This window comes from Myotis lucifugus, unplaced genomic scaffold (assembly GCF_000147115.1).
Source record: "Myotis lucifugus unplaced genomic scaffold, Myoluc2.0 scaffold_20, whole genome shotgun sequence".
Lineage (NCBI taxonomy): Eukaryota > Metazoa > Chordata > Mammalia > Chiroptera > Vespertilionidae > Myotis > Myotis lucifugus.
Window position 1 is genome coordinate 10097558 of NW_005871068.1, and position 21909 is coordinate 10119466.

General features: G+C 37.3%; 1 protein-coding gene across 1 annotated transcript in view; it reads right to left on the reverse strand.

Moving 5' to 3' along the window:
- DMD (dystrophin) overlaps positions 1 to 21909 on the reverse strand; it is a 2279750-nt gene that overhangs the window by 1612339 nt on the left and 645502 nt on the right. Inside the window, exons 8-9 of the mRNA XM_023751347.1 lie at positions 3136 to 3317; positions 1740 to 1871 (exon numbers count right to left, since the gene is read on the reverse strand). Of these exons, the coding sequence (XP_023607115.1) occupies positions 1740 to 1871; positions 3136 to 3317 (314 nt within the window). The remainder of the gene's footprint in view (positions 1 to 1739; positions 1872 to 3135; positions 3318 to 21909) is intronic.

Genomic DNA, 21909 nt, shown 5'->3' on the forward strand with positions numbered 1-21909 from the left:
TTATTAACGAGTCATACCTGAGCAGTACCTTTATGAGATGGTAATGAGGTAAAAATGTGCTGCCAGAATAGGCATTGGAGAAAACCTTCTGGAAAAGGCAACTCAATAAGTAATAATTAGGGGGGGAGGCTTATTTCTTTGTCTTGGCTTATGCTCCTTTATTTTAGGATGTGCATAATATTCTTTAAGTCTTGGAGTTTTCAATGGGAGGGTGGTGATAAAAGAGCCTAGAGAGTCAGGGAGAGTAAGGAAGGTGGGAGGAAAGGAAGGAAAAGAAAGGAAAGGGAGGATATACAAGAACTAAAAATAAGTATAAAGTAGCACCTCTATATAGATTATAAGGATATTATTAGTTCACATAATGTGTACACATCGCAAATTGCAAAGAGTAATGTGTGGTAGAATTATTTTTATTTACTGATAATTAGAAAGCAGATTAAGTTTCTTGTCCAATTGCATACAATTAGCTTTGTGAAAACGTGGATGGGAATTTATTAGAAGATAAGGCTGAGTCATACAACTCTTCTCACCCAATCTCCTTTGTTTAGCTTTGCAAGAAAAATAGCCAAAGATAAAGGGCATACCTAAGCCCTGAAATATGTTTTCCAGGGGGAATCTTCCAGTGTTAAGAAATTTCAGCTTCCTGCATCAATTAACTACACCAAATAAATCACTGATTTATTCAAACACTATCTTAAAGAAAATCAATGAGTCTCTAAAAATGTATACATTCTTGCCAAAAGGAGAAGGTCTTTAATTTCTAAATGCCCATTCATAGTGTAGTTTTTATAAAAGTCACTTCCTCGAGTACTTTTCAAATTGCTCTACTCAGCAAAATAATGTTTTCTTTTAAAATGAAATTCTCGCAAATCTAGCAATTCCAGCACATTTCATTCCCACACTCTTATATATACAAGGCTATAATTTCTTGTATGTTTAGGTTTCCTACAATATTGCAATTGGTGTAAAACTGCACTGAGAAAATTCTTTCTGTGGAAAGTACTAAATAGTATATAGACTCTGATCTGGTTACAGCGCGATTTTTTTGTATAAATACTACAGAGCCTATTATATACAAGTTTAAACTAGCCAACTTAAAAGAGATCATATGAAGAAGGTTGCAGTTATGGTTTTTTAAATAGAGTATGAAAATATTTGATAGAATGAAAATATAATAAAGGCATCTAGAGTATATATTTCCTTAACATATATAACTAGAAAATCTCCCAAAATAATGTACCTAGTAAATTTTATCCATTTCCCCAATTCTTTGAAAAGTTATATGTATAAGCCTTTAATGAGTTTAATTATTGTTTATAACCATCAGTAACCTTTGTAAAAGAGAACTGCATAGTAACTACATAACAAAAGTACAAATCACTACTATGAGAATCCCCATTCAGGGAGAATCAACATATGTTAAACCTACAGTACTTCATAAGATGTAAGTATAATCACTATGTTGTACACCTGAAACTAATATAATATTGTATGCCAACTGTAATTGAAAATTTAAAAAAATAATAAATAAAACAATAAAGTGAAAATAAAAACCCCAAGAGAAGTCGCAATAACAGAACAGCATCATGGGAGAGTAACTAATAAAACAGGGAACAATGAAACAGCTCTTGATCGAGAGGAGAAAGCACTGCTAAATTCAAAGAAACAAAAGCCATGTTAGATTTTCTTGAATGAAAAAATTCTTTTGTTTATAGAACATAGAGCAAAAATTCACAGACCTGTGAAGGAAATGGGCTCCGTGTGGGGTCAGAGGTGGCCATATAAGCAGCCTGAGTGTAGGCATAGCTCTTGAACCGAGGCTTAGGAGAGGAAGGAGTTCGTTCATAGCCCTGTGCTAGACTGACTGTTATCTGCAGAAAGGAGTTAGGGGGAGGGGGACAGAGAGGAGGAGACATCATAAGTAATGCCGAAAGGACTGCTTTCCAAGACACTAGAAAAACTAGTATTAAATGGAAACAGTGAGATGTAAATTAAACACATACAAAGTGCTATTAGAAACTGGTACACTCTAAGGACTATAGTGCTCAATGTCATGTTGGAGGGCAGGTAATCAGGAGAGATGTGGAGGTGAGATTTAACCGTAGGATTCCATACTGATACAATTCCAGCACAAATACTGGATGCTCTTCAATCTGGTAAAAAACAAGCATGCAAAAGCAATTTTCTCTGAACCCAAGGTAAGCAAAACCAGAATTCATCAGGTCAATACCCTGGAAAGGACTGAAGCTTTCATAACCTAAATATAGAACTAGCTCAGTAGAGTGAGAAAATTAGGCCTGAGCGCTTTCCACACCTTCTGCAGAAATTTAGCTAACAGCTTTGTCATCATTGTTTGTGTCAAAACAAAAGTTCAAGGAAACACCCCAAATACCCACTGCTGGCAGTCAGAACAAGCCATGTAATAGAAGAATCCCACAGGATACTGTATAATGAAACAATAAAATTTTTTCTCATATGTTATCTCCATTTAATTTTTACTTAAAATATTTAAACTCATTTATCTTAGCAAAATGTTACTTTGAATAATCAAAATTTGTTGATGCATCAGCGGATTGCCCTAAAAATAATAAATATTATTCAATAGAGTACTTGCTTTCATTCTTGCTCTAAGTCTTTGCTCTAGTTGATAGAAAATTTAATGTATATATGAGCCTATCTTTTATTTCATTTTACACAATGAAAATAAAATATATTCTATATTCCATATTCCTATGATATGGTACCTAGCATAGTTAAGTATTTGAACAATGTTCTTTGAAAACAATACTACAGTCCATGATATTAGATAAAATTTTAATGGTTTATAGTCAATCTCTCTCTCCCTCCTTTTATCCACCCTCTCTCTACATATATGTAAGTATACATAACATAGTGTGTGTGTGTATACAAACACAAACACATATATCCACACATGCACACATATTAAGCTATGTATAACATAGTGAGTATCTAATAACATATTTGTGTGTGCACACATATACTATATTAGGTATACATGTATGTGTGTACATATCCACAGATATAATAGATTCACATACGTGTATGGGTATGATACCGAAAAATGCATATAAAATAGAAAACATCTTTGATATTAGTGTCCTTTCAATACCTTACCTGTTGAGAATAGTGCATTTGATGATGTAACTGAAAGTGTTCTTCTCTAGTAACTTTGGATGGTCTTGGCAACATTTCCACTTCCTGGATGGCTTCAATGCTCACTTGTTGAGGCAAAACTTGAAAGAGTGATGTAACATACATTAAGATGGACTTCTTATCTGGATAAGTAGTGGCAACATCTGTAAGCACATTAACACCACAGATCAATTTTTGGTTTCTATATTTGAGTCTCTAAAAAGAGAATGAACAAATCAATGTTACAGGAAGAAGACAGATTAATGAACAGTGCATGGTCCATGAATATCTTACAGAGACTAATTAGAACATGATAATCAAGCCTAAAATGTCCTTTCAATTTGGCAGACCAATGAGATGAGCACTAAAGTTCATTTATTTTCCTTGTTCACATAAAAACTTCATTCCATAATACTTTTTCCTTAGTCAAATTGCCAAACTAGCCCATCTACAAGATTGGTTCTCATTAGATACAAAACAAAAATAAAAGATCATATCTTCCCTTCCATGGAAAGTTATAACAACATATCAATTAAAATGGTGCATCGGTAAATAAACAATTACACAAAAGAGGTTAATGCTTTGGCTTCCAGTAAAGAATGCTTACACTTCCTAATCAAATTTTGCTGATTATGTATGCAAAGGGCAAATGATGTCTGTTTTGAAATGAACCATGTATTCATAAAAATAAAATAAAACCACTATATACCATATGTTCAATGATGAATAATGTTCCGCAAATAAATTAAAAGTATTTGTTTACATTATGGTGCACCTGTTAAGGTCAGATGTTGCTTTACTTCTCAGACTTTAAAGATAAATTTAAAAGTACTTCACGTAAGGTTGATCTAACATATGTCCTTTGCCACATCCAGGGAATGAAAGAAACCCAGAATTTATAATCAATAATAATTTGTAATAACACATACAATAAGTGGCAGCTCCTTAAAAAGGTTCTTTTGCTACTTGGCATTACAATTTACCTGCTGAACTCATTCCAGGGGACCAAGATGTAAAAATAATCCCATATGTGAAGTGTATCATTAATTCCAGAAGTATCAAAGCATAAGTCCTGATAGGAGGCCAAGGCAACTTCTGAGCAATGTGCCAGGAATTTTTCTTGCCATAAACTTATCTTGGTTTAGCAAGCATTAAAAGTTCTGTTTTAAACTAAATATGTATATTCTGGACAGGTATTATGATTCTGTGTAAAAAAATCTCAAGTTCACCAGCATAAAAAGGGAATTGAACAGGTCGCTTAGTCTTCACAAGTAACAGGAACATGATTAATCAGAACAACTATTTTTAAAGTATTTTTTAAAGAGTTACAGAGGAGAGAAAAGTGAACTAGTGTTCCTTGGTCTGCTTCTATCCACAGTATAATACAGTACTTCTCAATTTTTAATGTGCACATGAATCACCTTGGGACATTTTAAAACCAAAATATGATTCAGTAGGTCAGAGGTGGAGCCTGAGGCTCTACATTTCCAACAAGCCCGAAGGTCAGCGGTTCTCAACCTGTGGGTCGCGACCCATTTGGGGGTCGAACGACCCTTTCACAGGGGTCGCCTAAGACCATCGGAAAACACAGATATAACTACATATTGTTGTTGTGATTAATCACTATGCTTTAATTATGTTCAATTTGTAACAATGAAAATACATCTTGCATATCAGATATTTACATTACGATTCATAACAGTAGCAAAATTACAGCTATGAAGTAGCAACGAAAATAATTTTATGGTTGGGGGTTACCACAACATGAGGAACTGTATTAAAGGGTCACGGCATTAGGAAGGTTGAGAACCACTGCCTTAGGTGATGCTGAAGCTGCTGGCTTGATGATCAACCACACTTTCAGAAATAGGGTCAAAAAAATTACAGGGAAGCAGACTATAATACCATCAGTTTCAGTTCCATTGCTTCACTCATTTTTTTCAAAAGACACTATTGGACACATAAGTGCAAAAGGTTGACATGCACAAAATTACACAATACATATTCTATGTTCCTTATTATAATTTAATTACTAGCCAACAAGATAGTGAAAGTAATTTTTGAAAGTATTTTTAAAGGAAGAGCTAAAAACTACTTTGTGCATGAGAGTGCCTTTCTAAAAAACTCTAACTTAACTTTGAAATTCTGAAGCCTAAAAATCTCCCTTTCATTTGATAATTGTTTTTCAAATGTTCATTGTATAGTGGATGCTATAATTCTCACCATGTTTTGAAACTCTAGTATGTGTTTTTCCTTGTCACTAGTAACTAGTCAGTTTTATCTATGATGAGCATGATTTAGAATTCTGCTTTTCAGTGTATTAAATAAAACCATGCTGGGAGAAAGCATTACATTAAAGAAGGTTGATCCAAGACTATTTACTGCTACATTACACATAGGCATGCGTATGTATATGTTCGGCTTAAAATTTATGCCATGATTTAAAAAATAAAGGTAAAATTGGTCAAGTATTATTTTTATTGCCCTAAGCAAATGTCTGAAATTATAATACATTTTTTAAATTTGATTTTTGGAGAGAGAGGAAGGGAGAGGGAGAGAGAGAAAAAGAAACATTGATGAGAGAGTGGAACATTAATCGGCTGCCTCCTGCACATCCCCTACCAAAGACTGAGCCCACAACCCAGCATGTGCCCTGACCAGGAATTAAACCACCAACCTTTGGTTGCTGCACTGGATGATGCCCAACTACCTGAGCACACATGCCATAGCTACATAAAACATTTTGTGCATGAAATTAAGTAGTCATAAATATCAATCATTATAATAAACTAGAGGCACAGTGCACGGATTTGTGCACTGGTGGGGACCCTTAGCCTGGCCTGTGCCCTCTCACAATCTGGGACCCCTTGGGGGAATGTAGCAGTGCACGAAGCGGCAGGCAGCCGGGGAGGAGCCTGAGCCAGGGCCGGGCTCTGCACTGCACCCGCTCATGCTAGCCCCGCTGCACCTGCCGCCACCTGCTGCTGCTCAGTAGTGCTGTTGCGGAGGCAGGAGAGGCTCATGCCCCCACAGCTGCACTCACCAGCTGTGAGCCTGGCTTCTGGCTGAAAGGCGCTCCCACTGTGGGAGTGCACTGACCACCAGGGGGCAGCTTCTGCGTTAAGCATCTGCCCCGTGGTAGTCAGTGCACATCATAGCTACTGGTCGACCAATCGAGCAATTGAATGGTTGACTGGCCGCTTAGGCTTTTATATATATACTAGAGGACCAATGCATGGAATTCGTGCACTGGGTGAGTGGGAGTCTCTCAGCCCAGCCTACACCCTCTCCATTCTGGGACCCTTTGGGGGATGTCTGACTGCTGGTTTAGGTCCGATCCCTGTAAGATCAGGCCTAAACCGGCAGTCGGATATCCCTCTCACAATCCAGGACTGCTGGCTCCCAACCGCTTGCCTGCCTGCCTGCCTGATTGTCCCTAACCACTTCTGCCTGCCAGCCTGATCACCTGCTAACCACTCCCCTGCCAGCCCAATTGCCCCTAATTGCCCTCCCCTGCCAGCCTGGTCACCCATAACTGCCCTCCCCTGCAGGCCTGATTGCCCCTAACTGCCCTCCCTTGCAGGCCTGGTCCCTCCCAACTGCCCTCCCCTGCAGGCCTGATTGCCTATAACTGCCTTCCCCTGCCAGCCATCTTGTGGCGGCCATCTTTGACCACATGGGGCGGCCATCTTGTGTATTGGAGTGATGGCCAATTTGCATATCACCTATTTATTAGATAGGATACTAGAAGTCCAGTGCACAAAATTCATGCACGGGGTGGGGGGATCCCTCAGCCCAGCCTGCACCCTTTTGCAATCTGGGAACCCTCAGGTGATCCCTGTAGGATCAGGCCTAAACTGGCAATTGGACTTCCCTCTTTCAATCCGGGACCACTGGCTCCTAACCGCTCACCTGCCTGCCTGCCTGATCACCCCTGACCCCTTTGCCTGCCAGCCTGATCACCCCTAACCACTCACCTGCCTGCCTGATTGCCCCTAAGCACTCTGCCTACCTGATTAATGCACTCTGCCTACCTGATTAATGCCCCTAACAGCTCACCTGCCTGCCTTATCGCCCCTAACCACTCACCTGCCTGCTTGATCGCCCCTAACTGCTTGCCTGCCTGCCTGACTGCCCCTAAACCCCTCTTCCTCGGCCCCCACCACTGCAGCTTCGTCCGGAAGGACATCTGGAAGGTCATTTGGCTGTCTGGTCTAATTAGCATATTATGCTTTTATTATTATAGATAGATATACACTCTGGCCAAACTACTGACATTTTTGACCCAATCTGTTACCATCCTAACTCTCAGGTTGTGTGGAATTCAGCTGTACTGGTCAGTATAATCCAATATTACAAAGACTTGAAATATTTTGATAGATTATCCCGAAGATTAACAAGATAGAGAATTCATGGATTCTGCTTACAATCTGGACTACTGAAATAATGAAGAAAAAAAGTATAAAATAACTGCCATTGTTAAACAGAATATAAAATGGGTTTCTCCAATTGGCATAATCAGTGCTTTAATATGTTCAGAAAAATGAAGAAAGTATATATTATTGTGGATCCAGATAATACTTTACAAATACAAAACTGAAATAAGTATGTACAGAATTTCATTAAATGGAAATGAAAAAATAGGAAAAGGTTTTCCAGGCAGTGAAAAAGCATGAGCAAAAGTACAGCGGTAGGAACAGATTAGACATGGCCCTTTGGATGTCTTAGCTACAAAGAGAAGAAGCCTATATAATAAAAGCCTAATATGCTAAGTGTCTGGTTGTCCAGTCATCTGTTCAACCAATCAAATTGTAATATGCTAATGATATGCTAAGGCCGCTCAACTGCTCGCTATGATGTGCCCTGACCACCAGGGGGCAGACGCTCCAACCAGTAGGTTAGCTTGCTGCTGGGGTCCTGCTGATTGGGACTGAGCGACACAGGCCGGACACACTCTGGACCTCTCCCACGGTCCCTCCCTGGCTGGTCAACCTCCTGTGTTCCTCCCTGGCCCTGATTGTGCACCAGTGGGGTCCCTCAGCCTTGCCTGAATCCTCTCACAATCCAGGACCTCTGGGGAAGTCGGAGAGCTGGTTTCAGCCTGATCCCACAGTCCAGGCCGAGTTGGAGAGTAACTAACCACTTTTGAACAATAGTGTGACATTAAAATTTTATAAAATAAAACTGTTAAGTACAGAATGAATTCATGGAGAAAAAACTGGAGGGAAATACGAGGCTAGGACATAATCCAGCAGGAAATGATAGAGAACTAAAACAGGTGGTGTAATGAAAACAAGGGGAGGCATGATAGAAATGCTAAGACACATTCAAAATTACTTCATTCAATATTCAAATTACTTCAGTCTTTGGAAATGCCTATATATGAAATTCTGTCCTAAGCTCTGAGGGGACAAAGATTACTAAACAGGATAAAATGGAAGAGGAGGATGGATGGAAAAAACTGCATGTTCTGTAGCCATGGGAATGAGTAGCCACCAGAACAATTTCCAATCTCATTTAATCAAGTAACAATTACCTGCCTAGGTGGTCTTGATCATGCGTCCTCAAGTGGCAATCCCTCCCTACTGGAAGTCTGTGAACCAGGAGTGAACTCATGCCAATGAACAAAATTCAGAATTCAAATTTGTTAGTGGCAAAATGGCACTAGGTGTTACTGGCAGAGTTAGACCTTGTTTCAGCAACCGCAGTACTTGAGTTCTGGCTAAGAAAGAATTCAGATCCAAGATTTAAATACAAGCAAAAGTTTCTTTAGAAAGTCACAGAGGGAGAAAAATTGAGCTGAAGAAATGAGCCAGCTGAGCTCAGAAAACAAGTTACAGAGGTAAAAGAAGGGCCCTTGGAGCTTAGGAGAAAGAAAGGCAGAGAGAACATGCCTGGGGGAAGGATAAATGGAAAAGCACCAGCGTTCTCCAAGGAGAAAAAGGGTACGCACTGGGTCCTCCATCTGAGAGGTGTTATCCACTCTCTAAAAGCAGGGATCTTTGGCAGGGTGTGGGGAGGGGAGCAGGCAGGAGTCCCACGGGAGGATCTCAATGGAATAATCATCAGCTTTCAGCTTTCCATGTGCATCCTTTCAGATTCCTGGTCTCTATTAACTGGTCAGTGCCAGGGCAGGGGGTCATTAGTCATAGCAGCTGATCCCAATGTCAGCCAAGGCATTGCCCTGCCTGATCTTAGTGCTTTTCTGGGCCTGGAGCTGAAACACAACTGAGGTGTAGATATTATCTCTAGTTTGACCCAACTCTGGCTCTGTGGTCAGTAGACACAAAGCTTTGTTCTTAAAATGATTTGGTGCAGCCCAAACCAGGTTGCTTAGTGGTTAGAGCATCGGCCCACAGACTGAAAGGTCCTGGGTTTGATTCCAGTCAAGGGCATGTACCTTGGTTGCAGGCTCCATCCCTGGCACCAGTCAGGGTATGTGTGGGAGGCAAGCAATCAATGTGTCACTTTCACATCAATGTTTCTCTGTGTCTCTCCCACTCCCTTCCACTCTCTAAAAATCAATGGAAAAACTATCCTCGGGTGAGGATTAACAACAACAAAAAGATTACTTGATGCAGGCCAGAACCTCACTGACCTGAGGGCTTACTGCTTAAAAAGCGGTCATGCAAGGGCTTGTCCAGTTATATGAGGCTCTTCTCTGGTTCCCTTGTTCCCCCTCTAAGGGGTCTACTACATTACTAGCGACATGAGGAAAGGTCAGGAGAGGGTCCAAATCACATGATCAACAATATGAAAGGTCAGGGAGTCTAAACCACGTACCCAGCAATATGCTAGGGGAAAAAGGTCACCATGGGGGCGAGGTCTCACCCTAAAATTGCCTGTTGCTAAGAACCAGGGTCTTTCCACCCTGGTGACATGCTATAGCTGGCCTATAATTCATATCCTGCTCATGCCTGTCTAACTGCCTATTAAAAACCAATGAACAATAACCCAGTAATTTTGCTTATAGGAATCCACCATGAGGAAATAATCAGAAATTCAAATGAAAATTTACATAAATTTTATGTTAAATTTAAACATTTACAATATCAAAAAACAGGTTTTTATAATACCAAAAAGGAAAGAATTCAGACCATTCCAAATGACTTAACGTTAGAGAATTAGAAATGATGGAATACAGGTATACTAGGTGTACCAGTTAATAATTCGGATTTTGTAATCAAAGAAAACACGATAATTTCAAGAGAAACATCAAAAGTGCTTTATTCAAAGTAATGTCCATCGCTAGCTACACATTTCCCCCATCTTTCAGGTAATTTGTGGATACTGTCCCAATAGAACTTTTCTTGTTTTGAGGGAAAACCATTTAGAGACCCAATTTTCCACTTCTTCGTATGTTTTGAAGTGCTGCTCAGAAAGTGCATGTTCCATAGATCAGAACAAGTGGTAATCTGAAGGAGCAAGGTCTGATGAATACAGCGGGTGGGTTAATACTTCCCAGGCAAGATCTTTTAACTTGTCTTTAACTGGTTTTGAAGTGTGTGATGGTGCATTATCATGAAGCAAAATTACTTTGCTGTATCTTCTGGCCCATTCTGGTAATTTCACGATCAAAGGGTGGTTCAAATTGATTATTTGTTGTCCATAACGATCAGTATTAATGGTTTCACCTGGTTTTAGAAGCTCATAATACACCACACCTTCCTGATCCCACCAAATGCAGAGCATTGTCTTCTTTCTGAAGCGATGTGGCTTTGCAGTTGATGTTGATGGTTGAACTGGATCAACCCATGATTTTGTGCGTTTGGGATTCTCAAAATGAATCCACTTTTCATCACAGTCACAATTCGATGCAAAAAAGACTTTCTTTCGTGCCTCTGAAGCAACGTTTTGCTGATGACTTAGGTTTTCCATTTGTCTTTCGTTCAGTTGATGTGGCACCCATTTTCCTTCCTTTAAAAATCTTTCCCATGGCTTGTAAATGATCGGAAATTGTTTGCTGAGCAATGTTTAATTTTCTTTAAGTTGTTTTTGAGTTTGACACACATCTTCATCTAATAATGCCTGTAATTGTTGGTCTTCAATAATGCTTGTAATTCTTGGTCTTCAAACATTTTCGGTTGAACTGGACATTGTCTTTCACATTGAAATCATCACTTTTAAAGCGTTTATACCAACGTTTACAAGTATCTTGAGATGGAGCATGTTCACCATAAATTCCCGAAGTATACAATAACTTTTTCTTCAAAATAAAGTAATAAATTAAAACTTCCCACAAATGCTCTTTCTTTTGCATGAAATTCAACATTTTATAGCATAAAGATATCTATGATGTTAACACCTTCAGCAAATTTGACATATGAAGTTTTAAAGCTTGCTGTCAATACAACAAAATAGCATACATATCAAGTCACATATATATCAACATATGTGTAACTCTATCTATTGAAAAAAATCCGCATTAACTGGTACACCTAGTATAATTGTATATGAATATTACAAAGCCATTCAAAATGTTGCTTTTGAAAAATACTCGACAACATCTGAAAGTAAATTCTTTAGAATGTAATATCTAAAGAGCAGGATGGTATCATTTCTGTAACTATAACAATTTTATGGAAAAGTCTAGGGAAACACACTTCAAGAGATTAGTGAACTGGGTACGCTGGCGAGAATGAAAAAAAAAATTTCCTTTTTCTCCTTTGCCCTATCTATAGTTTCCACACTCTCTATTCAGCACTCACTAATTTTATAATTAGATAATGTAGTCTATATTATAATAAAAATATCTGTAAAAGTAAAAATGAAACCATAAAAGTAAAATCATACAGCTTTCTTTCACAATGACCTCACTCCAAAAAAAGAAAGAAAAAAGTCAATTTTGGATTTCCCAAATGAGTTTGTTAGGAAAATGGTGCTTTCAACAAAACCATTCTTATCGCGGGCAATCAACCTCCAGAAAGTCTGATTAGCCAGCTGCCAGGCAGGCCTTGAAACACCTCTGGGAAATCTAAACAAGAGGCTCCACTGTCTAAACCTCAGGTCAGTTTTCTGCCAGCAGAAAGGCAGGAATTGAAATACTGGATTACAATGCATACCATGTGGGATCAGAAAGACGCTGGATTTCAAAGTGCACTCAGAAAGTTGGGTCAGCCTTTATTTTTTAAAAATTAGAAGAGTGTCATTTGGAAATCATGATCAGAATAAAACCATGACCATTTCCGACAGAATGTGTATTAGGAACAAAACAATAAAAAAATAACTAAATTCACTGTTTGTAAGAGAAGGGGAATGGTTGAACTGGGAAGTAGAAACTTTTGCTCACAAACTAGATTAGCTCAGATAGCTCTAAATATGAAAATGTGAACATAATTAATGTAGACATAATTAAAAAAACTGTTTTTCCCAAAATAACCAAATACAGATGTGAAATTCTAAAGAACTTACTATTGGAAGCAAAGTGGGTTATCATTTGAGGTTTACAAATGAAAAAATTATGTTCTAATTCATTGGCTCTCTAAGCACTCAAGTTTGTAAATTGCAGGCTATATCATAGTGATGGACTAATTCATTAAAGCATTAGATTTAGATTGTTATTATCAATTTTGATATTTTTATCCAGCACTACATTCTACATATACTAGTAGCCCAGTGCACGAAATTCATGCACATTAAAAGGGAATTAATTGCCCTAACTGGTTTGGCTAGGTGGATAGAGCATCGGCATGCGGACTCAAGGGTCCAAGGTTCAATTCCGGTCAAGGGCATGTACCTTGGTTGCGGGCACATCCCCAGTGGGGAGTGTGCAGGAGGCAGCTGATTGATGCTTCTCTCTCATCGATGTTTCTAACTCTCTATCCCTCTCCCTTCCTCTCTGTAAAAAATCAATAAAATATATATTTTTTAAAAAGGGAATTAATTAGCAGAGATATTTTAATATTGTTATTTGCCCTTTCTCTATAATACAAGTGTGAGAGATGAAAGGAAATTTATATGAAAATAATATATAAATTTATTAATAAACAGTAACAAAAGGATATAACAACAGAGGCATGATATAAAAATGACAAAAAACATGATATGAAAACAACAAAAACATGATATGAAAACAACAGTGATGCAAACAATGACTGATGAAGTGATTAAACTTATTCTAATATCTCCCTGTACACCACATTAAGAGTTAAAACACTTTCAGAGTGCTTGACTAATTTCCCTTGTGATGAAGTACTTAACTTTAACTGTAACATCACATGCTCTTCAAACTTAAGAGAAAGCAACATATAACTGACCATGTGCAAAAACGGGTTCAGGTAGGAATATGCCTACTGTTTCTAGAGTTTGTCCTTGTGATTTATCAATAGTCATCACAAATGTTGGCATCACGGGAAACCATCATCAAATCAATTTAAATGGGAGGCCAGTGGTGCCGGGGGGTGGGAATGGGGCGGGGGGATGGGGGAAAAATAAAAAATAAAAAATAAATAAATGGGAGGCCAGTGTCAGATGGGGACAAATTAATTATTGGAATCAGAACAACCTCTCCCTCTGCAGATCCTGTTAATACTGCAGCTTCCATAATGTTAGGTCGTAATCTTTTGATAATAAATCTGGTACCATTACAGAGACCCCATTTACTATTGTTTTCTCAATAGCATGATGATTGCACCCACTTTCAATTTTAATTTATGACACAGCATTCCCGAAGGAGTAATACTATTAAGAAATTTGATGGGAAAATTTTCCTTTTCAGCATCATCTGTGGAATCAATGGAATCATCACTCAAATATGTGTGAAAATCTCCATCCAGTATATCCAAATTTTCTTCATTTAATTTTTGAATATGCTCATTTTTTGGACAAAGAATTCCACGTTTAAATATATTTTTAATATTATCTATAGCAGTGGTTCTCAACCTTGGCTGCAAATTAGAATCACCTGGGAATCTTTTTAAAATCCTGATTCCTGGGCCTCATCCTCCGGAAATTGTTTCTTTGTTATGGGGTGGGGCCACAACATTAGTAACAAAGAAACAGAATTTCTGTATAACTATACAGAAGTACTGTATAGTTAACAAATATCCTTCCACAAATGCAGTATCTTTGCTAGGCTTTTTTGGGGGCCGGGAGGAATTAAATAGGAATAGGGCCTCTGTAGTGTCAATACGAAACATTCTCTTAGTGCCTGAGAACAAATGCACAGAAGCCTATGAGTAAAAGTCAATTAAATGGAATTTCTAAACCTATCCTGACTTCACAAATTTCAAATAAATTAAAAGTTTTTTAACCAAATATCAAATGTCTTCTCTGTGCAGCTAACCAAAGTGAAGTGGTCAATCTTTAAATTTTCAATTCCAAAATGCAAGCAATTCCCAAAATTCTCTTTTCCAGCTACTCATTGAATGTGTACTCCATTAAAATATGTTTGTTTGTTTTTTGTTTAAAATCCCTGGCCACTTAAAACCTCAGAACAACTTTTCAGTACATGTCCTCTACAATGTTAAAAGCTAGCTTGACCTAACAAATACAAGTTAGTGTGGGAGATTTTTGATAGAAAAACATTTGTACTTTCTTACAATTCTCTCTACATGCCTATTGTGGGAAGAACTATTGGAGTTGCCATTTGAAAGGGAAGTATTTTGGCTCAGTGACATTTAACTCTTCCTAATTATCACCTGCTGTTTTTGTGCTTTGCTTTTAATCTAACCAAACTGACTTATTTTTTATCCTATTGCTAGAGAAAGTACAGTAAGTTTCCTAAGTACCTCACACAATATCTTCTTTAGTAACACAAAATATTCTATTTCTACCCCCTCATTCTCTCCAGAGTTAGAAATGATAGTTGATAAATAATGAAGTCAGAATGAAGATTTCATTTGATACAAAATTTCATTGGTTAATTATGGTACTTTCTGGTATGTTTGGGGATTTGTAACTATTCCTGATGGTAAAGGGGATTTTCCAATGCAAACCTCTCAACAAGCTCAAGGCAGAAATTGTACATATGAGCAATCATTTTTTTATAACAAATATTATCAAAATGTACCCATTCCAGCCTGGCCAGTGTGGTTCTGTGGTTGAGTGTCCACCTATGAACCAGGAGGTCATGGTCTGATTCCCAATCAGGGCACATACCCGGGTTGTACGCTCAATCCCCAGTGTGGGACGTGCAGGAGGCAGTTGATCAATGACACTCTCTCATCATTGATGTTTCTATCTCTCTCCTGTCTTTTCTGAAATCAATTAAAATATATTTTTAAAAATGTACCCATTCCATATCAAAGGATTTAGCCTATTGAATCAAACATAACTTGAGCAAATTATGGCTCTACCCCTTACAGGTAAGAGAATGTGGTAAAATTAAATTACCTGCATACCCGTTTTTACCTGTAAATGCGTCATTTTAACATCACACAAATAGTTAGTGATGGTGCTTGAGAGAGAAAATGAATACACAGACTAAATGCTCAATATATATTATCCATTATTTTTCATGACTATTTTCAATTGGTATAAAATTATAATTTGTGAGTTTTCCTACCTTTATACATTCATCAAATACTTATGGGGTAAGAGATGTGAAAGAGATGGTATCAATTCACTAGTGAAAGAATAACTTTTGTAATTAGAATGGCTCCATCTCCTAAGTTCTAGGGTAAAAACTGGTGGACTATGGGAAAAGCCTGAAGGTAAACAACCCAGATGTGAATCTCTGACATTCATAAATAAATATACATAAATAAAACATTTATTATGGAAGAGTGCTGTCAGCATTATATCAGATCTGATGGATGGTATCATGGCAACACCAGGTACCATATGCAACATCAGAAGAAGGGGTGTAGTGTTTAACAAAACACCATCACAAACAAACTTCACAAACAAATTGCAAGAAAACTGATGGAAAAAGAGTTTTACCTGAAATAATCTCCAATACTGTAGTATATCAATGAAAACTGGACATAATTTTCAAACAGCATGCTAAGTAGTTTCTCATCACTAGAGGCATGCCGATGAAACATACAAGAAGAAGTGGCAAACTTAGTACATTTTCCAAATTATGGAGACATATTTTTCTTTTGACAGTATTCACACTGCATCTCCTACGAACATTTTCTGGCTGGATTTCAGTTGCATTACACCAATAGAAAGGACCAGCTGAAGATACAAAGATAGGGAAAGAGATGGCTGGGGAAATTTTTCCTCCACAATTTCTGTTTCAGAGCTGCATCTTACAGCAGCTGCTTCCTTCCAACAACTACACTTTCCAATGTGTGGTCCTTCATCCAGTACTCAGCTCTCACTGGGCTCCATTAACCTCCATTCATTCTGTTTTTCCTCTTCCCCCTTAAGCCCTACTGTTGCCCCTCTCTGAGTGACCCACTGGCCCCCCTTTTTAATATATTATTTTTCTGTGAATAATATTTGTATAATTTCTCTTCAACTATCTGAGGTGAGCCCTACCCGGTTTGGCTCAGTGGATAGAACATTGGCCTGCGGACTGAAGGGTCCTGAGTTTGATTCTGGTCAAGGGCACGTACCTTGGTTACAGGCTTGACCCAGGAGGCAACCAATCGATGTGTCTCTCTCACATCAATGTTTCTCTCTCTCTCACTGTCTCTCCCCCTCCCTTCCACTCTCTCTAAAAATCAATGGAAAAATATATTTGGGTGAGGATTAACAAAAAAAACTATCTGAGTTGAATTCCATTTCTTGCTGGGATTATATTATACCTTCTAAAATGATAAATGATAAATGATAGATAGATAGATAGATAGATAGATAGATAGATAGATTTATATACATACATAACAGTGTATATAACTATATTTTAGTTAAAATTATTTTGAATGTGCAGATTAACCTAGAGAAAACTAGCATTTTTCATCACATATTTTCTTACTTCCCTCATGTCTTTATTTATATACTTATGTACTAAAACTTTCTCCAATCCTTACACTTTTCTGTGTAATATGCTTCTGAGAAAACTATAAATTGTGTAGATATTCTGAATAGGATATTTTGTTTCTTTTCATTGGCTAATTGTTAATGTGCTTTTAAATATGGAGAAAATCATATTGCTTTCAAATGATAGTACTTTAGTCCACCTTTTCCAATAAATATACCTCATATTTCTTTTTTATTGACATACTAGAGGCCCAGTGCATGAAATTAATGCACTTGGGGGGGGGGGTCCCTCAGCCTGGCCTGCACCCTCTCAGTCCAGGAGCCCTCGGGGGATGTCTGACTGACTGACATCCTTAGCGCTGCCAGCCATGAGCCCAGGTTCTGGCTAAGCGGTGCTCCCCCTGTGGGAGTGCAATGACCACCAGGGGGCAGACGCACAACACAGGAGCTGCCCCTGGTGGTCAATATGAGTCATAGCAACCGGTTGTTCTGCTGTTTGGTTGATTTGCATATTAACCTTTTATTATATAGGATAACATTTTCTAGGTTCTCTAGAACAATATTGAACGATAACACTAATGAGAAGTATCCTTGAATGCTTATTATTTTCATAAGAATGCTAGTATGTCAGGATAAGGAAGTTTCCTTCTATTCCTGTATTAGCAAATACTTTTCACAGGACTTGGTAATAATTTTTTGCAAATGCCACTGGATATAGTATTTCTTTTTTTTCTTGGATAATTGAATTGTAATGGTTTCCTGACCTTCTTTAAGGAAAGGGAGAACAAAGATAAAGGTTACTTGTTTACTGTTTTGCACTTTGTCCTTTTTTATTTTCTTTATTGATTAAGGTATTACATATGTGTCCTTATCCCACCTTTGCCCCCTACACCCTGCTGTCTGTGCCCATTGGTTATACTTATATGCATGCATACAAGTCCTTTGGTTGATCTCTCCCCCTTACCCCCACCTTCCTCTGAGGTTTGACGGTCTGGTCGATGCTTCTCTGTCTCTGGATCTGTTTTTGTTCATCAGCTTATGTTGTTCATTATATTCCACAAATGAGTGAGATCATGTGATATTTATCTTTCTCCAGCTGACTTATTTCGTTTAGCATAATGCTCTCCAGATCCATCCATGCTGTTGTAAATGGTAGGAGTTCCTTCCTTTTTATAGCAGTATACTATTCCACTGTGTAGATGTACCACAGTTTTCTGATCTGCTGATGGGCACTTAGGCTGTTTCCACATCTTAGCTATGGTAAATTGTGCTGCTATGAACATAAGGTGCAGCACTTTGTTCTTAATTTCATTATTAATATAAGTGTTTTTCACATAAGCATAAAATAAAAGCTGTGAATTTAATTTCTTCAAAAGCTTTGAGTTAATTCTCTTTAAAATTTGTGGCAAATACACATCAATTTTCACTTTTAGCAAAGAATTTCTCTAGATAAGAATGGTTTTATTCTAATTTAGACTAAAGTGTAAATGGTTAATAACTTTCCATCTTTAAAGAGTTTCATTTAAACAAAAATAATCTTTAATTGATGCATATTTAGATGGGGAAAGAGGATATATCCCTGATACAATAATCATTTAATTCATTTACCTGCATAAGTAATCAATTAGAGAAGGTATAAGAGAAGCTAATTTATAATCCCTAATTATAACTGGACATAGCAGGAAACAGGGCAATCCTCATGCTTCCTCTATCATGATTACCATAGCAATGACCCTGAAATTATATCCACACTCATGATCTCTGTTGTCATTCTCATATTCCTACAAATTAAATGAAAATAGCTTGAAATAGAAAATGCTGCAAAGATTCAGATAATCTTGATAGAGCTAAGCTTCTATAGGTTTACATGAGCCTTAAGCTCTGAGATTCTTTTTCAATTTCTCATTATAAATTTGTTACTCTGTGTGAGTGTTGTGTGATGAAGAATGAAGTAGATGAAATTTTCAGTAAAAATTACAAACATTGCTAAGAAATCAGAGTCAAGTAACTATAGTTCTAGGACTTTGTACTAAATGAATTAAAATAAAAACAAACAGTGTTGCAAAGCTTAAATTAATTATGATAATATGCATTTGACTCCAAAAGTTTAAGTAGAATAATGGAAACAAAATCTTATTTTGGCAGAACTTAATCTTTTGGATTTTATACAGATGCAATTATGCTTTCAGCATATTACTCATAAACTTATATTTGTGCCTTTATTTAAGCTATTTCACTACCAGGATGCCCTGGTCCCATTTATGTTCATTTAACTGAATAAATGCTATCAATCCATCAATGTTCAGGTGCTTCCATGAACACCACAAGAGCTTGCAACATAATGACATCTTCCAACCTCGGAACTTTTACAACCCAGTGGATTCTATCATATACTACCTTAAAATTCAAGCATACACATACACACACACACACACACACACACACACACACACACACACACAAAGTTAAAGCATTAAAATATTTTTGAGATTCCAAGGTACATGCCCTTGACCAGAATCGAACCTGGGACCCCTGAGTCTGCAGGCCGATGCTCTATCCACTGAGCCAAACCGGTTTGGCAAGATTCCTTTTTAAAATATTTTAAGAAAACAGTGTCTTAATTACATTGAGATTATCAAATTCATATTTTTCTTAAAGGTAATTCATCCAGAATGGATTGGAACCTCCTGAATGTCAGGCTCTGGTGCTGGTTGCTGAAAATAAATACTGGACAAGACAGACATAGCCTCTGACCTCACAGTGGCTAGAGTGTACATGACATCAATTAATTCTAATGTGTGAAGCCATATATGTAGGTTTTTCTAAATGTTATATATCTAAATGCTTTCAATATTAAAGAGCAGTAAATTATATTTATTAAGTAAATAAAATACCTATGCATGATCATTTATAAGGAAAGCAATGAACCAAGAAGATGAAGACATTAGCATAGCTTTGACATTTTATGTCTGAACTAGAGGCCCAGTGCACGAAATTCATGCATGAGTAGAGTCCCCAGGCCTGGCTGGCGATCAAGGCCAATCTGTGAGGTGACTGGTGGCTGGTGGCCTGGTGCCGCCCACTCACCGGCCCCAACTGGGTGCAGTTCCTGCATTTAGTGTCTGCCCCCTGGTGGTCAGTGCACGTCATAGCAATGGGTCGTTCCATTGGTCATTCCACCGTTCAGTCAATTTGCATATTAGGTTTTATTATATAGGATAAACAACTCAATAGCCATCACACCTATTTTATGAGTCAAATCAAACCGTACAGAACAGTGTATGTCTAACAAGTTCCTCTATTGTTACTACTCTATCTATTTTATTTCTTTAGGTTTCAAGGGGGAACAATATGAACTTTTAGAACACATTGTATTTTTAATGTCCAATATGAATTCTCAATTCTCACTCATTAAATACTTGTGAAAAAAATAATTTAATAGTCACAGGAACATCTAGCTCTTTGCTCTTCTGTCACATAATGTGAATTGCTTGTATTATTTTTTTCTGTTATTTGTTTCCTATCCCACATCTTATTTAGCAATTTGATCTAAGTGGGAATATCATTCTGTTTGCATAGTTAGCCCTCATATGGATTGTTTGTGCCTTTCTACATACAAAATACTTAATTGAGCTCTAAATTCACTGTGTCATAACATGATGTTACATAGGCAGAGAAAATGGCTTTTTCAATTGTCAAGACTCATATACATAAATTATATTTAACAATTTAAAAAAACTGGTTATACATATATGAATCAGATTTATTTTATAAATTAAAAGCATTAGCATACATTACTATATTTGAAATGAAAAGAATTAGATTCAACACTTGAAAAGTCAAATTTAATGCACACCTTCAATGATGCAAAATTTTACTTCTGGAGGAGGTTCCTTAAAAATATTTATTAAATTAAATACAGTAAGGAGTTTCCTCAAAAAATTAAAAATGGAACTGCCATTTGACCCAGTGATCCCACTTCTAGGAATATATCCTAATAAACCCAAAACATGTACCCATGTGTTCATAGAAGCTCAATTTATAATAGCTAAGATTTGGAAACAGCCTAAGTACCCATCAGCCAATGAGTGGATTAGAAAACTATGGTACATCTACACAATGAAATACTATGCTGTTGTAAAAAGAAAGAACTTTTACCATTTGCAACAACATAGATGGACCTGGAGAGCATTATGCTAAGCAAAATAAGCCAGTCAGAGAATGATAAGTATCACATAATCTCACTTATTTGTGGACTATAACGAACATAAACTTATGAATAAAAACAGATCCAGAGACACAGAATCATCAAACAGACCATCAAACTTCAGAGGGAAGGCAGGGGAGGGTGGGCGGGGGAGGAAGGAGATAAGAGATCAACTAAAGAACTTGTGTGCATATAAGCATAACTAATGGACACAGACAATGGGGGTGCAGGGGAATGAAGGCCAGGGCTGGGAGGCGAAGGCAAGCTAGGAGAAGGCTGGGAGGCGAGGGCAAGCTAGGAGAAGACAATGGGGGAGGGGAAGGGGACAAATGTAATGCTTTCAACAATAGAGAATTTTAAAAAAAATTGCTAGCTTTTCTCAAAAAAACCCTATAAATATACAATTAAGAATTGTGATTTTTAAAAGAATAACAATATACTACAAATTGATTTAGACTTTTTTTTCTGCAGAAACTAAATGAGGTTAATACAGGGGTGAAATGAACATAATTTATAAGGCCATTAGAGCTGAAATAATTCAAGTACATTTCTATTCAGTTCCTGTCCTTTTCATAAAGTTGATTTATGAAGAAATATGCAAGTCTAGATTAGTCCACAAAAGTATACTTTTTATACAATTATTTTACACAAAATGGTTATTGACCATATGTATTTTG